Source organism: Clupea harengus, chromosome 11 (assembly GCF_900700415.2).
Source record: "Clupea harengus chromosome 11, Ch_v2.0.2, whole genome shotgun sequence".
NCBI classification, from domain to species: Eukaryota; Metazoa; Chordata; class Actinopteri; order Clupeiformes; family Clupeidae; genus Clupea; species Clupea harengus.
Window position 1 is genome coordinate 23,514,433 of NC_045162.1, and position 16,258 is coordinate 23,530,690.

At 42.1% G+C, this 16,258-nt stretch overlaps 2 protein-coding genes across 3 annotated transcripts; one reads left to right on the plus strand and one right to left on the minus strand.

Annotated features, from left to right (window-relative positions):
* Positions 1-3,755: 3,755 nt before the first annotated feature.
* Positions 3,756-9,127, minus strand: trip13 (thyroid hormone receptor interactor 13). 2 transcript variants are annotated; one of them, XM_031576370.1, is made up of 15 exons: positions 9,038-9,127; positions 8,531-8,632; positions 8,098-8,248; positions 7,732-7,858; positions 7,320-7,375; positions 7,138-7,228; positions 6,950-7,022; positions 6,788-6,851; positions 6,607-6,693; positions 6,215-6,321; positions 5,810-5,963; positions 5,310-5,422; positions 4,732-4,801; positions 4,521-4,621; positions 3,756-4,486 (listed from the first exon to the last, which is right to left on the minus strand). In XM_031576370.1, the coding sequence occupies exons 2-14, from the start codon at positions 8,629-8,631 to the stop codon at positions 4,526-4,528; spliced, it is 1,290 nt and encodes a 429-aa protein (XP_031432230.1). In that variant the 5' UTR covers position 8,632; positions 9,038-9,127; the 3' UTR covers positions 3,756-4,486; positions 4,521-4,525. The 2 variants fall into 2 exon arrangements, with proteins under 2 accessions (XP_031432230.1, XP_012677091.2); XM_012821637.2 differs by lacking the exon at positions 3,756-4,486 and having other exon boundaries at positions 4,504-4,621.
* On the plus strand, positions 9,121-16,185 carry brd9 (bromodomain containing 9). Its single transcript, XM_031576368.1, has 17 exons — positions 9,121-9,269; positions 9,682-9,902; positions 10,055-10,147; positions 10,250-10,382; positions 12,538-12,595; positions 12,684-12,828; positions 12,953-13,063; positions 13,220-13,404; positions 13,723-13,855; positions 13,941-14,013; positions 14,120-14,215; positions 14,388-14,520; positions 14,634-14,745; positions 14,990-15,046; positions 15,154-15,256; positions 15,358-15,528; positions 15,847-16,185. Exons 1-17 carry the CDS (start codon positions 9,221-9,223, stop codon positions 15,945-15,947), a joined length of 1,974 nt encoding a protein of 657 aa, XP_031432228.1. The 5' UTR covers positions 9,121-9,220; the 3' UTR covers positions 15,948-16,185.
* Positions 16,186-16,258: the final 73 nt, after the last annotated feature.

Sequence of the window (16,258 nt, forward strand, 5' to 3'; positions counted from 1 at the left end):
TTTGAATGTAGAATAGATGAATATTTCAGATGTTTGATTCATGGTATTTCTTGTGAAGTTTGTTATGGCCTGGCTGTGTTGTTTTTATGTCAGCATACGTTTGCTTCTCGCCAATAGTGCAGCTGTAGTAGTGGTTCTGAGTTCTTCTCTGGTTTAACATGCTGTAAATGCTTTCAAGCCTCACTAGCTACATGTGCGTGTGCCACTGCCCATCACTATTGTATGTAATCCCATCGTGGGTGTTGACTGTCATAGCTTAAGACAACATAGCTGTTCCTCTGGAGTTTCCCGGCGTGACTTTATAGCAGCCCACCTGGCACACTTAAGATGTTTTTCTTCAAACATCATTGTTCTTCTCACATATATGGGCTCTGCTCCCCCTCCTCATGTCTACTGGCCTGCTCTACCAACTGGTCCTGTTGGTAATGGTCACAATGGCAGAATACTGTAATGTCAGGTTTGAACCTCATCATTGTCTAACTGTACAGACTGTTGAATATTTATATATTTTGACATCGTCGGCATAATTATTAAAACAGGTCAAAGCTGGCCTTCCTTTAGAGCTTTGGGATTAAACTCTCTCACTAAGGATACTTTTCTTTTTTTGTGCCCACAGCGTCCATAAAATGAAGATGAAAAACATGTAAACTGAAATTCCGAACAAGGAATCTTGCTATCAGTCAGCACTTTTAAGATCTTTGGCTAAATGTCAGGCAAGATGAAACTACACTGCTGACACGTTCTCCACAGCACACAGCCATATTTGGTCAGAAATCATTGTTCTCACTCTTATGCACACACTCCCAAGCACATCAAGAGGTATTTATGCCTCACAAATATATTCAAATGCACCAGTAAAGTTCTTTCTGCTGCACACACACGTTCATTTAAGCACATACACACAATAATCAAGGCGAATGACAAATTAACAATCATGCTGTGGGAGAAACTGAAAGGGTGTAGGCCAAAGCCTTCATCTCTGATGCCAGTGGTGACATGTAATTCCCACTTCACGACAGCTCTAGTGAAACCTGCCACATCACCATCCACGCCTCTCATATTCCACCAGCAAACCACTGGCCTAGGTCAGTCTCCGTGGTTACCTTCTACCAACCAGCCGCCCTGTCATTAGGGGTTTAGGGGCTGGGGTTGCACTCGGCACTGAACTCCTTCAAGGTGACACCAAATAAACACCTCCAGCACCAACAAAAACCCTAGACCTCTGGACAGATCTGATGCTCACCTAATCCTGAGCCCCAGTTTGGACAGCAGCCAGGACAATAGTCTGCGGACCCGAACTCCATGACTAGAGTGTGATTAGAGAGATGGAAAGTGAGTGAGAGTGTGATACGGTAGGATCAGAGCTGCCTGTCAGAAGCGGCCCCTCAGATCAGGCTGACGGGATGAGCAGACATTTGCATAGCTCACTGATGGCAGCAGCCTTTGATCCCCTCTGCTGAGCCTAATCATCAGCCGCTCTTCTCCTCCTCTGCGGCAGGGCTTTCAGGCGCTCGCTTTGGAGAGAATCTCCCCCGCTCTTTATTTGTGCCGCACACTCCGTCCCCCCCCTCATCTACATCTATCTCTATCTTCACTCTCCTCTCACAGATGTATTACAGCCTTTGTGAAATGGGGAACAACAAGCACTCGGGATAGGGAGCCGCAGTGTGCCGTGGCAAAGCAAAGCAGATATGTGATTAAGAGAGAGCATCTTCATCTGCATTTATAATATATTCATCTGAAATGTGAATCTGCTTCCACTAAGAAAAAAGACGATATTGACAAAAACAACTTATGAAGACGAACGGCCTGTTAAAGAGCCACCCATTAAGCATTCATGGGTTGTCCATTTCCTTGCTGCTATTTTGTGAGCCATTTTGAAGTCATAACTAGGCAAGCACTTTGAATACTGTGGAGGACATTGCATCCAAATGGCTGTTGTAAAACAACAAGCCTGTGCATTCATTGTAATGGGTGCTGGCAAAATTAGCACTCACAAAACACAAAATGGTTCACTTTAACCCAACAGGCTTAACACTGAGCGGTTTCCCCCAACACTGACTTTTCTCTCATTTGTATAAAGTGGAGCAGTTGTCTCAAACAAAGAGACGTGTATCTTTCTTAATTCCCCTAAACAACTTCAAACGCCCAGCGCCGTTTCCATTTACACATCCACACGTCTGTTAACTTCTCACTTATTGCATTAGCGTTGGCAGTTGTGTCATTATTCCATTGCTCAAGGCGATGTACCTGAACAACTGTTGAGAGGATAAACATCATTGTGTTTGTTTATCTTGGGGTTTTTCTGCCAGTGTCTAAGCACTCAGGCCAGTGATAAAACTTAGTAACAATAGGGCTTTTCACCTTTTTTTCTGCCTGCCCTTTCTCTGATGATTGCATTTAAATAGCTGCCCCACATTGGCCAGAGAACTGAAGAAAAGGGAGGAGGAAAAAAGAGCCTCCAGACATCGTAATTATGGCTTTATTTACCAAGGCTGCGTTATGCTGTTCGCTCTCCTTTCACCCACCACACACACTCTCTCTCTTTCCTTCTTTCCCTGACGAGTTTTTAATCGCTCCTCAGACTCGCTCAGAAGAAAGCTGGAGCAGCGGCGACATGCAGGTGCTTACCTGCTCCTAACCATCAGACTGACAGAAGAGAGGGTGCTGACAAATAGGGTCATCAACCGCAATTTGAGGGGAGTATATTTATACCATTGCAATCTGTTTAATTACAAGCCTTCGCAGCACAGTGGGAAAGATAGGCAGCTGGAGCACCCAGAAGGGCCTGGCCGCGCTAGGTGTTAAAGCAATGATGCACAGCAACTTATAATTATATGAAATAGAAATATATGATCTTCAAAATAATAGCTGTGAAATTTGAGAAATGTCATTACGTGCAGCCTGTCCTTACAGTAGGTACTTTTTGCTGTTCTTTAGGATGGCATGTGTGGCAAACCTTGGGTTGCTGGAATGCTATTTTGTAAATCAAATGACTGCTTCCTTTTGGAGACATGATCAAATAGTCGGTGTTGAGTCGCAGATTTGCATGAGATCTTAGGGCTCTGAAATGATCATCTGCGCATAACACAAGAGAGAAAAAAAAGACAAACAGGTATGTGACTTAACACATCCCATTTTATACTTGACAGCATAGCAGCCGCCAGGATTAGGCTTTGAAGTGGAGTTGCAGTCTGTTGGCCAATATCAGACAAAGCCCTTATTGTCTGAAGCGACAGGCAGCAGATTGGTTTACACAGAAAGCACTCGCAGAATGCAAAACATGCAAATACAGGGCGGAAATACTGGTCTGCTCCAGGCACCTGTGAGTCCTCTCCTCAAACCGACAACAGAAACTCAAGATTGTGCTTGTTTATAAAAACCACAATAAAATCAATATTCTGATACATTTTGTAAACAGGCAATTTGATCCCAAATCTACTTCTCTGATACTCTTGGCAAGGATCTAATTTTTACAAAAAAATTGGATTCTGTATCCAAGCTCACCATTTATGAAAAAAAAAAAAAAAAAAAAAAAAAAAAAAAAATTTCAATAGAAAAAAACATTTTGAGTAAAATCCTTACAAATCTGCATATTTCTGTATCTTTATGCCATCTAGTGGCCTTTTGCTTCACATTTCAAAGGCCCACACCAAATATGAGACCATTCTCCACATAATTGCTAAGAGATGAAGCCAAAATATTGCTTGAAACATTGCACTAATTATAAAATACATGGAATACCAATCAAATGATTAAAATAAACTTTTTTTTAATGAAAATGTAATCCAATGTTAGGTAAACAAAAAAACAAACCGTTCCAGACAACAAAAGCCTGAATCCTGAGTTCACATGTAATAATATTGTTTGGCTGAAGCTGCTGCCCCTTTATATCCTGTACACAAACATATGACTGTTAAAAAAAACAAACATCACCTGAGCAAACTTTGTTTGCTTTCAACACTGATATTTGGAAGATGGTATACATACTTGTAGGATTATACGAACATATACTTGTAGGATTATACGAACATATACTTGTAGGATTAAACAAACATATACTTGTAGGATTAAACAAACATATACTTGTAGGATTGTACGAACAAGCAGGAGAGCGAAGGAGAGAAATAAGAGAAGAAAGGAGGCTCTTTAGAATAAGAGAAGAAAGGAGACTCTTATGTTGGTAATTTAGTTGATACTGTCCATCCCATCATAAGTAGTCAAGCAACCTACTGCACTGTTGTTGGGCTCAATACAATACATTCATGTAAACTGCATAGAACTGCCATTACACAAATCTGAGCCAAGACAAGTGCCTGGAGAGTTCAGATGTTAGGTCAGTGTATGTGGAGGTTACACGGCAGTTATTAATGGGTTATTGAAGAAAAAAAAAGAAAGCCCACCAAACTGTTTACAGTGGTTTTCTGATGAGCTGTATGGATCCTGTAGGCAAGCCCAGTGTGTGTGTGTGTGTGTGTGTGTGTGTGTGTGTGTGTGTGTGTGTGTGTGTGTGTGTGTGTTTGTGTCATACACTGTTGGCCAGGTGTGCTCGCTCCTCTAACTGTTTGTCCACACCCTTGTCCAGGGCCTTCAGGAATCCTTCCAGGGAGACACTGGGTGCCTATGTAGGAAGAACAAGCAGCCAGTTAAACCAAACGATCAGATCTGCACATAACTACTGTTCTCTCTAAACTGTTGTACTCGTGCAGTAACATCAGTGTCGTTAAGTACCTTCACAAAGAGGGCATGAGTCAAAAAGGGAAGTTTCCTTAGCGCCCTGCCACTGAGTCCTTTGCTCTTTCTGGAAACAAAAACATGGTTAACACAGTTCCTACATTTTGTCATGACCTGCTTTCTTCCCAAAGCCCTGCCCAACACAATGACCAAAATATGGCAGCATTAACAATACTGAAAGTGTATATGCTTTGTGAAGCACCATGAGACAATGATCAATATTAATGGAACTACACAAACGCATAAACTTGATCTAAATGAATACATTATAAATATATATGGTATAAATGTACCATATATATGGTATAAATGTTTAAGCAAATATGTAACATAGGATCTAATGTAACAACATAATTTCCTTCTTTCCGTATTCATTATTTGACAAGTGGAACAGCAAGCCTGACTCAGGCAAAATATGTCTAGGATTTTGGTAAGATCTTAAGACTTGTGCTTTGAGTAGAACTGAGACGGTCCGAGTATAAAAGATTTTTGGTAGTAATTTGGCTGCTAGCACAGGGCTAACAGAACACTCCTAGAGCATGTGTGGGAAGCTGCAGTAGCAGTGCAAGACTCACATGGCTGTGTTCCTGAGGGCCAGGCTGAGCTGGGACACGTTGCTCTCCTTGAAGTCCATGGTCTGCAGCTCAGACATGGTGAGCAGCTGCTGCCGCGGGTAGATGATTTGACACTGCAGATACACAGCGGGGACAGGTGAAGAGTCAGTGAACAGCCAGTGAACAGCAAGTGAACCCAATGGGGCTAACAGTGTGTTCAGTGTGTCACTATTTTCTGTGAGGTTCCGGCACTGTAAACCTAAGGACAGCAGACTTCAACATGTCAGAGTACATTCTACCGCAAGGATAGATTGCACCCTTATCCTTCAGCATAACTAACATTTTGAGACATTTTAAGTAATATAGTTTTGTATCAACTCACAGAAAAACAAACAAAACGCTCCAAAAGATCAGTTTTACAAAACAATGAGTATGTAAACAATGTCAAAAATACAAATTATAATGTAGCTTAGCATCAAGCAGAATTTTGAGTGTGTGGGTCGGGGATATACCATATGCACCTTCATGAGCTCCTCCAGGCAGGACAGATAGATGTTAAAGATGCCCTCTACTGATGGAGGACCAATGTACTGTTTGATATCTGCACGATCAATAAAGGCCAGGTCAATTTTCCCTGTTACATTGGAGGTTGTGAGGATCACCACATTTGGATGCCTGGGTAGATGAGAAGAGAGAGAGCTGAATGACAAACATACTACACAAACACACTAATTGGTCAACAACTTAATGAGCTTACTGGTAAATCGAATACATAAAATAATCTGTTTTACATTAGTTCAAGCCAATCAGTTGTACACATACGTTGTTCATTAAAGACCATCTTCTACAGTTGAACGTTAGGATGTCTGTTAGCTTCAGCTCAGGAAACAAGGCGCTGAATACAACAGTGGACATGGCCTACTGACCGTTTGATCTGGTCTAGCTGTGTGAGGACTGAGTTGACCACGCGGATGGCATCAGAAGGCTCTGTGCCGGCCTGAGACGCATTACGGGCCGCCGTCAAACTCTCCACCTGTGTGTGTGGCACAACATGGCACTATTCATCAGAGTTTGGAGTTCTAAATCTACTGCCCACATCATTTACTGGAATATGGCCGTGGATCGCATCCCAATTTATGCTTTATTATCATTCTTTTGGCGTTGCACTAAGCAGATGCTGTTGAATCACTTAACTGAATACAAACCAATCTGCAAAGCCAATTTGTGGCGGCTTTGCAGACTCAACACATAAACAAACTCGACATCCACCTGAAGGGAACCTGACAGCATCAGCCGCAGAGTAGCAGATGAGCCTCACCTCGTCGATCAAAACAAAAACAAGGGCTTCTTTGTCATCAATCAACTGCTGAATTTTCTGGAACATCTTGGTGACGAGTTTCCCGCTCTGCAATCAAACATGCATGTCTCAACCAGTGCTCTGACAATGCCAACCCAAAATGGAGGTGTGACAGAAAACCAGACGGTGAAATCAGCTCTACCTCTGAGAACCATTTGGAGAAAAGACTGTGGCTGTTTATCTCCACAAACTGCCCGTAGGAGTACCTGACAATGACAATGACAAATGGATTCATAGAGATTACAAATGGCCGACGAGGGATTAGAGGGATAGGTCTGAGGAGCTCTTTATGACTTTCTCATACCTGTTTGACAGTCTGATGGAGAGTTTCTGGGCGAGCGCTTTGCACAGTGACGTCTTCCCAGTGCCTGGGGGTCCTGGCGGGATGCGATTACACAAGCCCATGAAATAAAACTGGTGTACATATCAGAAGAATAAACATGTCTGTCTCATGAAAGAAAAATAATATCAGGGTCATACACGGGATCCTACCATGAAGTAAAACCACTCTGTTCCATGCAATGAGGTTAGAGTCAACATTTTTGTCGGAGAAGAAAATCGTTGTAGAGACATAATCCAGAAGCTGGTGACAAAGCAGAAAAGAAAACATCATAAAACATGAATAGATAAAATGCTGTGGTTGCTATAAAATATCAGATTAGAAGGGAAATTACTTGAGTTTTAACTCCACTGTCGTAGATCAGGCTCTCCCAGATGCCATGGAACTCAGCTGTAATAAAAAGGAATAGAATACAACTTATGACCTAATAGGTCTTACTTATGTATTATATATTTATACTAAGTATAAGTATAAAGTTGTTCCTTTTTAGTTTTCATAAACAATAAGTATATGCACGCACACACACTATATGCTATATTACTAAATGCAACACTTTCAAGAGTCGACACAACACAAGTGTTGTTATATAATTTCTGTACGTAAAGAGTAATAATTCATAAGAATATGACCATGAAGCAGCGATACTGATATTTCGAAACACTCATCAAACTGACCATCTAGCAATAATAAATGTTACCAATTAAAACCAATCTTAACAAAAAAGTAAAGGGTTTCTGGGGGTCCACCTGCTGGTAGAAGCCAGGAATTGGCTGCAGACAGCTCCTCCTCCTCCTCCAAGTTGAGCATGCTGGGCCCATCTTCACTCAGGGAGAAAAGGTGCATAGACAGATTGTAATTCTTCAAATCAATTGGCTGAAAAAGAAAAGATGCGGCAATAAGCTTATTAGTTCATGTCACGTATAATAAAACTGGCTCTGCAAAATCAACAATTACAGTGCTGAGATGGGGATACAGTCTGGCTTTAGTGAAGCTACGTATAAATATTCCTATGATCAAAAGATTCTCCAAAATCTAAATCAGCCACCTTGTCATTAATTTTAAAACATAAATGTATTGGGTAATATCTCAATGTCTCATGTTGTGTTGCACACCTCTCTCTTTGCATCAACGATGGCTACTGACTCCACGTTCCTGCTCAGGATGTCTTCATCAAACTCAGTCCACTTGTAGTTCCCAAATACCATGCGGTGCCGATTCAGCAGTCCAAGCGCGTGCTGTCTTATGTCAGCTCTCTTTGCAGTACTGTTAAAGCATAATCAGCACAATCACTGGCAAGTGAATGACATCAAGATCATTTGTACATACATTATTTTATGTATACCAAAATGACCTAGCAGTGTAACACAGTATTTCAATTGTAAATGTATCCTAAACGTTTTGTAAGGTTTACACTATATAAGCTATGTTTTGTACAAAGAAGAATCTTACACCAGGTAATAACAAGATACAGACATGCTTGTGAAGGGAACCAGCTTCGAAAAAAAAATACTACACGCTGGTAACGATACTAAAGCATTAAGTTACCTGCTCGACTTCACATGAACTTCCACATGGAGGGTTTTATTGCTGATGCCATTGCCGTTTTCAGGGGACTCGCCAACAACCTCCATTCTGTCACCATCCATTCTGAAACCAAAATAAATACATGGGTGTTACACATTTGCCCAGTAGGTTTCAGTATTAATCATGCTGGAGTAATCAAGCAAGAGATAATTTGTTCCTAAAGGCATAGATCAAATAGTGATCTGCTATTATACACTAATTATTCAATTAACGAGCTAGCTAACAATATCACATATTTCCAGTACTGGCATACAATTCTGGATGGCTACGTTAGCATAACTAACTTAGTTACTTACGTCAGATAGCTGGCTAAGAGCCTTAATTTGCTATAACAAAATCTCAAAAGCGTATCACAAATTCATCGTACGTTGTAACGTTTAAAAATGTTTCGTGTAATTTGACAAGTCTATTCACGGCCATTTAGATGGCATAAATATTTGATACAAGAACGTAAGCTAGCTGCCTCACCTGACACCCAACTAAAAAAACTTGAATTTAGCGCGCGGCGATCTGTTCCACTAACCCGGAAGTAAACAGTTGCAACTTAATCTATGCTCCGGAAAAACATTTAGAAGTGGGCTGGACAATGGGGAAATATTTGTAAACGTTATAGAAAATTGTAGGTCTTTCGCTTTTGCTAAACACTACATAATGGGAAAGAAACATAAAAAACACAGACCCGAATGGAGGACTGTTGATGGTGAGCATTAGATTATTTTCACTTTTTACGCACTCCAGGCAAACATTGATTTTGCTGTGGTTTGAGCACAGTTAGTTAGCATCTGATTTGCTAACGTTAGATAGCTGTTTTACTTCCCCAATCAATATAACGTTAACTGTCACCTGTGTATGTATACCGAGATACCGAGATGTAGATATAACTAGATTACATAGAAATAGACGACAACGAATATGCATTCACCGTTAGAGAATGGCCGCTACAGTCTTGTAATGCTACAGTCTTGTGACGTGATTTTCTATTGGTAGCAAAATAAAGGTAATAAATAAATAAATCCGGAGATAACGTAGTTTCTAGGGATGTGGATGTGTTAGACTGAGATGATGACAAATTTCATGATGTAAATTTGTTGCTTTTCCCTGTGTCTGCAAAGATTATGAGGAAAAAACTTTGGAGAAGCCACTGAAACTGGTGCTGAAAGTGGGAGGCACCGAGATCACCGAGCTCTCAGGTTCTGGACATGACTCTAGTTACTATGATGACAGATCTGACCATGACCGTGAACGCCACAAAGAAAAGAAGAAGAAAAAGAAGAAGAAATCCGAAAAGGACAAAGATAAGCACGTAGACGATGAGGAGAGAAGGAGAAGGAAGGCAAGTGACTGAGCAATCACTAGCAGTCTCATTCTGCATGCATGTGTGTGTGTGTGTGTGTGTGTGTGTGTGTGTGCGTGTGTATGTGAGCGCATGTGTGTGAGCGCGTGTGTGTTTGCGTGCACACCTCTTTAACAATCAGTGGCTTGCAGGAAGAGAAGAAGAAAAAGAAGGAGCTGAGGGAGCAGAGTGAAAATGCCGCTAATGCACCGCTTGAGCCCTTTGCTCTGCCAAAACCTGTTGAGGTAAGGTCCTGCCAGTTGCTGTGCTAATAATCTATATCACATGAAATTGCTGCACCTAAGTCAATATCCACATCTGCGGGGGTTTTTCTTCTTTTTTTTTAGCCATTAGAGGAAAAGAAACGGAAACGGGACAAGTTTTATTCAGAGGATGGTGGTGATGAGTTCCATCCCAGGATTAAGGTTGAAGTTGAACAGGGAGGTGACAGGCCAGTCCGATCATGCAGGACCGCGCAAGGTAAGCTGGTCAGAAACCTCAAGCTGTTACTCTGGGCTGTGAAAGACGGAGCACAAAACTAAACATGGTAACTGACTCTATCAACCTTACCTGCTCGCTGGCAAGTTTCTTTAGCAAACCCTGAGTTAACTCCCTACCACCTCACTCCTTTTGAGCAGCTTTTGGACATGAGGGGTCCTTTCCTCGTTTATCTGTCAATGTTGAAGATAGCCTTACATCAGAAGAGAATGTTGAGACCCAGAATAGATGAGCCATCATTCTTTAATCTAATCGAATATTACCATTTTTGAAATTGAAAATAAAATTGTATTCAATAATATTTCACTACTTTTTCACCTGTAATGTTTAAAAGAAAGTGTGATAATTTGTTAAATTAATAGACTACATTCAAGTCATTGACGCACACAGAACATTCATAAAAGTATTGCAGTTCATTTGTGCTGGTTTGTGTCAGAATCAGAATCACGTTTATTGGCCAAGTAAGTTTGCACAAACAAGGAGGAATTTGACTCCGGGTTAAGTGGCTCTCATTGTACTTACACAAAATAAACAACACAACAGCATAACGGTCTAAGAAATATATACAGGGAGGAATAGCTATATACAGGAGCTGTGAACTGTAAACACAACAAGTAGTGCAAAGTGGAGAGTGCAAGAAATGCAGAGATAAATATTAAATGCTAAGAGAATGACAAAAGAAGTAAAGTATATACAGCCTGTATAGTTATACAGAATAGAGTGAAATGTATTGCACATTTCGTATTTGAGAATAAAATAAATATGATTTGCAGGTGTAATTGTACAGTGGTTGTTTTGGTGATCCAGGGTTATTGCAGTGCCACAGTGAGTTAGCTGTTCATTAGTGAGATGGCGAGGGGGAAGATACTGTTTCTGTGTCTGGTGGTTTTGGCGAACAGTGTTTTGTAGCGCCTACCAGAGGGGAGAAGTTGGAATAGGTGGTGTCCAGGGTCTGAGGGGTCTGCAGTCTGCAGTCTTCCTGACTCTGGAGGTGTACAGGTCTTGGATGGGGGGCAGGTCGGCACCGATGATCTTTTCTGCAGACCTGACTGTCTGTTGGAGTCTATTCCTATCCAGTTTGGTGGCCGATACAAACCAGACAGTTATGGAAGTGCAGAGAACAGACTCGATGACTGCAGTGTAGAGTTGGATCAGCAGCTCCTGAGACATCCTCTGCTGGGCCTTTTTGATGATTGTGTTGATGTTGGGTTCCCACTTCAGGTTCCAGGAGATTATGGATCCCAGAAACCTGAAGGATTCCACAGCCAACACAGTGCTGTTGAGTATGGTGAGGGGGGGCAGTGCTGGGGGGCTCTGCAAATTTCAGGAGTTGAACAGATGGGTCTCCTGAGGTGCAGTCATTAGTGTACAGGGAGAAGAGCAAAAATCATTGTTTGTGCTGTTAGAGTTTTAAGTCAGAAAATGGAATGTTTAAGTACAAATTTTTATGGCACAAATGAACTGCAATACTGTTAGTCATCTTCTGATGGTATGGGGGACCAGCTTCACAGAGGACTGCAGCTTATTTTTTTCCAGAAAATGTGCGCAAACTCGCCACAAACACAAATCAGAACTTCTAAATCCAATGGGGGAAAGTAAGACAACCTTGTTTTCTCTGGGGTTGCCATGGTGACTCGTAGTATTGGAGCTCCATTAATGATGGCTTTATTAGTTGCCGGGCACGCGCTTAACTCCGAGTGAACATACTCAGTTGATTGAACTAACTCAGATCAGAGTTTCCCATCTCAGGTTTCATCAACTCAGAGTTCAGGGTTGGGCTCAGAGTTTGTTAAACCTGCTTTCTGGAATACCACCCAGTTATGCCCTAAATGGAGCCTTTGTAAAGACTTGAAAGACTAACGAATGTATTTTGGAACTTGCATTACTGTCTTGGTGTTAAAGGTAACAAACTAAACAGAATCATTATGTATAGCTGTGAAGGCTGTATGATACTGTAAACATATTTCAGTGTGTGGCTTCTGTTGTATTTGCCGGTGCTTTTTAAATTTATAAATATATGTAAATTGATTGTATTTAAGAATAAAGCTGTCTTACAGGTCATAGAGTGTTTGGCTTGTCAATAGTATGTGATCGTAGATAATGCACACAGTGATTGTTTTCTTTAATTTAATTACAGACAGTGATAGTACCCCATTTCAGCAGATCCTGGAGCATTTCATCCGACAGCTTCAGAGGTAAGACTGAGGTGCCTTTTAGTGGAATTTCCACTTGCTGGTGTAACTAGGGTTTCGATTGGTCATAATGTTTCTTCTCTTGTCACAGGAAAGACCCAAATGGGTTCTTTGCATTTCCAGTGACGGATGTCATTGCCCCTGGGTACTCCACAATCATCAAGCACCCCATGGACTTCAGCACAATGAAGGACAAGGTCGATGCTAATGACTACAAAACAGTCACAGAGTTCAAGGTACAGTCTGGTTAATCTAATCGTCTGATACAGAACCATGAAAACATGAATAAATGCTTTCAGTGACTTCAGCTTGTGCCATTTACCTAAGTGATTACAATTTACATTTGTCTCGCGTCCACAGGCAGATTTCAAGCTGATGTGTGACAACGCTATGCTGTACAATCGACCTGAGACGGTTTATTATAAAGCTGCCAAGAAATTGCTCCACACAGGATTCAAGATGATGAGCAAAGTAAATATCCGAAACCTGCTTACGCTACAAGACATTTCAATGAATTAATTTATATTCATTCTCATACTAGCTTTTACGCTAGCTGCAATCATCAATGATCACTCATGTAGGAGGAAGATGCCCGTACTAAATTAGTTCTTTTTGATCGGTCCACAGGAACGGCTCCTGACACTGAAGCGCAGCATGTCTTTCATGCAGGACATGGATTTCTCCCAGCAGGCAGCCATTTTGGGCGATGAGGACATCGCTGCCGAGGAGCCAGAGCCTGCTGTCATCCCCACCCCTGTGGATTCAGCCAAAAAGTCTAAGAAGCAGCCCCAACACATAGAGCCCCTCATCAGGTATAACACCAGCTCCAACGTTAAGGTCTCAGTCATCTTTGTTGAATGACGGCTGTTTGAGTATTTGCATTAAAACGTCACTGCCTTCTGGCAATTCAGTTACCTGTATTCAAATGATTCCTGGATGTAATACACACCCGTGTCCCGTGCCTCTCTGAGTGTCAGGTGTTAATCTGCGTGTTTCGTGTGTGTGTGTGTGTGCACGGCCACATGTGTGAAGCGTCTACTTAGGCAATAATGGTTAAGATCATGCAGTTTAGTTAGTCAGTCAGCAGTAACTGGTCTGTGTCTGTTTGTGTGTCTCCTCATATGATCCAGTGATCTTTATGAGCAAGAGGGAACTGCCTGTAGCTTGACGGACAGCACAGCAGAAGAGCATGTCCTAGCGCTGGTGGAGCACGCCGCAGATGAAGCACGAGATCGCATCAACCGCTTCATGCCCAACTCCAAGGTACAGCAGCCCCTGTTGACAATAGTATCATACTGGCGTGTTATTTTGAGAATATTTTGGTAAACCTCTGCTTCTGAATCTGTAGATTGGTTACCTAAGGAAAGAGGGAGAGGGGCTCCTCTACACTGTCGTCAATCAGCAGGAACCAGATGCAGAAGGTAGTGGTGCTTGTATCGCCATCTTCTGAATGTATAAGAAACATCGCATAACATTTGTGCTACCCCTGTACTCAATTAGATCTTCTTTGCATTTGTTTGGTTTCAGAGGAAGAGACCCATCCCGTGGACCTGAGTTCACTATCAAATAAGCTCCTACCTGGTCTAACAGCGCTGGGGTTCAAAGACGACAGGAGGCATAAGGGTGCGTCCCTGGGTGTGCACATGTGTCACAGCCTCAGGGTCTTTTCTGTATTTTCACATTAGTGTTGAAACAGATATGTAAAAAACCTGTTTTAATTGGTCAACCAAAGCTTGTTTTTTTACCATATCTATGTACAAGTAATGAATTGGTGTTCTCTATATGACCCTTACAGTGACGTTCCTCAGCAGTGCATACAACACGCAGACCCTCCAGAACAACTCCATCTACCCTGACCTGCTCCCGGAGGAGATGGACCAGCTGTACTCGGCCTACGGGGACGAGACAGGAGTGCAGTGCGCCCTCAGGTAACACGGTACAGCGCAATTCCCAATACTGGTGAGATGAGATTACAAAAATTGATGAGATTATGAGATTAGCGATGAGATTAATTGGCCTTTAAATGTGCATTTTGCTACAGCCTCCAGGAGTTTATAAAGGGCTGTGGAGGCATCACCAGGAAGCTTGTGGATGAACTGCTGGATAAGATGACTGGTGGGGATCACTCCAAAGCAGTGTTCCAGATCCGACAGGTACCACATATACAAGTCCCTCCCCTGTGTTATTATGTGCTCAGTGTGATGTTATGTGTTCAGTGGCAGTTTTCAATGAAAAACAGTTTGTTCCTTCGCTGTGGAAATGGGTAATCATTATGTCTCTGGTATGTTTTTTTAAAGCAGCAATAAAGAGTTTTTGTCTGAAACTAGCGAGCTGTGAAAGCTTTTCTTGCATTTATTATGTGTATTTATTTACATGTGTCATTATTTCATGTTCCAGAAAAGAAACATGGATACAACCCCAGATGAAATCAAGAGTAACATCTCTGACGTGCAGGTAAACAGGCCTTACTATGGCTACTATGTAAACTGCAATCCAGCACCTTCACACATCTGTTGATTATATGATATGATGGTGCTCGTTGCTGTGCATCATATCAACAGGATGGGAGTGGAACATCAGGAGAGGGCAGCTCAATGCTGGACTTCATGTCCATGAAGAGCTATCCTGACATGTCTCTTGATATGTCCATGCTCAACAATCTGGGTGAGTCCCAATGTTCTTTTCTTTGTGTGATAAGTCAGAGCCTGAGTCCAAGTTCCCACTCTTGACTGTGTGTCTGCCGACCCTCCCTGCCCCCCTTTCAGGCAAGACGGTGAAGAAGGAACCGGAACACGACGATGGCCACCAGCACTTTGACGAAGCTGCCAAGCTCCTGCAGGAGTTCCAGGAGACGCAGGTGGACAGGGTGGGCTCCAGGCCCTCGTCCAATCTGTCCTCCCTCTCCAACGCCTCCGAGAGGGACCAGCACCATCTGGGTAAGAGGGCCTCTCACCTCGAGTAGGACTCTAGTTGGGTCAGAACTCATGACCTTATGTCCATATGTATAACTATACAGCGCTGGGTAGATTTTAAACCCCTCCACTTGGGAATGTAATTTATTATTATATAATTAAGTAGAATTTAATATCCATATTAATAGGCCCAAATGTAATACAAACAGATGAATGAATCATTCTGGGCAAATTTCAGTTGAGGAATTTCCTTTTCTTCATATATTTCTTCATATATACTTCGTCACTTACACCGTAGTGATGACCCCTCAACTTCGCCCCTTTTCATCCTGTTCTATGCAGGGAGTCCAGCACACCTTGGTGTTGGAGATCAGTCAGACATGATGCACGACCCGTATGAGTTTCTCCAGTCTCCTGAGCCAGGCACCACTGCCAATAGTTGATGGATGCACTCCCCCCTCCAACCTGACGTCCGCTTGTACATGGCCTTTCTCTCTGCTGTGTAATGTGTCTACTCAAAATTGATTGGACTGACTCAAAATGTCTTTTGAGTGTGTTGTGTGATTTTAAGTTGTACAGATGTATTTGTATTGCCTGGTTATGTTTGAGAATAAATGCTCTCCCAGCATTTTTTTAAAAACAATGTTTTTGTGTTTTTCTTGCCTGGGAGCAGCAAAGATATTTACACGTTTTCTTGGATACTTTTGTCTCCGCCTACCTTTGCAGTTAGTATGAGAGTCAGCAGCAAAATGTC

Bases quoted from the DNA above. Each gene is read 5' to 3' on its own strand.
- brd9 (XM_031576368.1), top strand. From the start codon at position 9,221: ATGGGAAAGAAACATAAAAAACACAGACCCGAATGGAGGACTGTTGAT. The intron at 9,270-9,681 runs GTGAGCATTAGA...GTGTCTGCAAAG, and splicing joins CGAATGGAGGACTGTTGATG to ATTATGAGGAAAAAACTTTG. The intron at 13,064-13,219 runs GTAAATATCCGA...ATCGGTCCACAG, and splicing joins GATTCAAGATGATGAGCAAA to GAACGGCTCCTGACACTGAA.
- trip13 (XM_031576370.1), bottom strand. From the start codon at position 8,631: ATGGATGGTGACAGAATGGAGGTTGTTGGCGAGTCCCCTGAAAACGGC. The intron at 7,023-7,137 runs GTAGGATCCCGT...GCATCCCGCCAG, and splicing joins CAGAGTGGTTTTACTTCATG to GACCCCCAGGCACTGGGAAG. The intron at 5,964-6,214 runs GTCAGTAGGCCA...TCATCTACCCAG, and splicing joins CAGCTAGACCAGATCAAACG to GCATCCAAATGTGGTGATCC.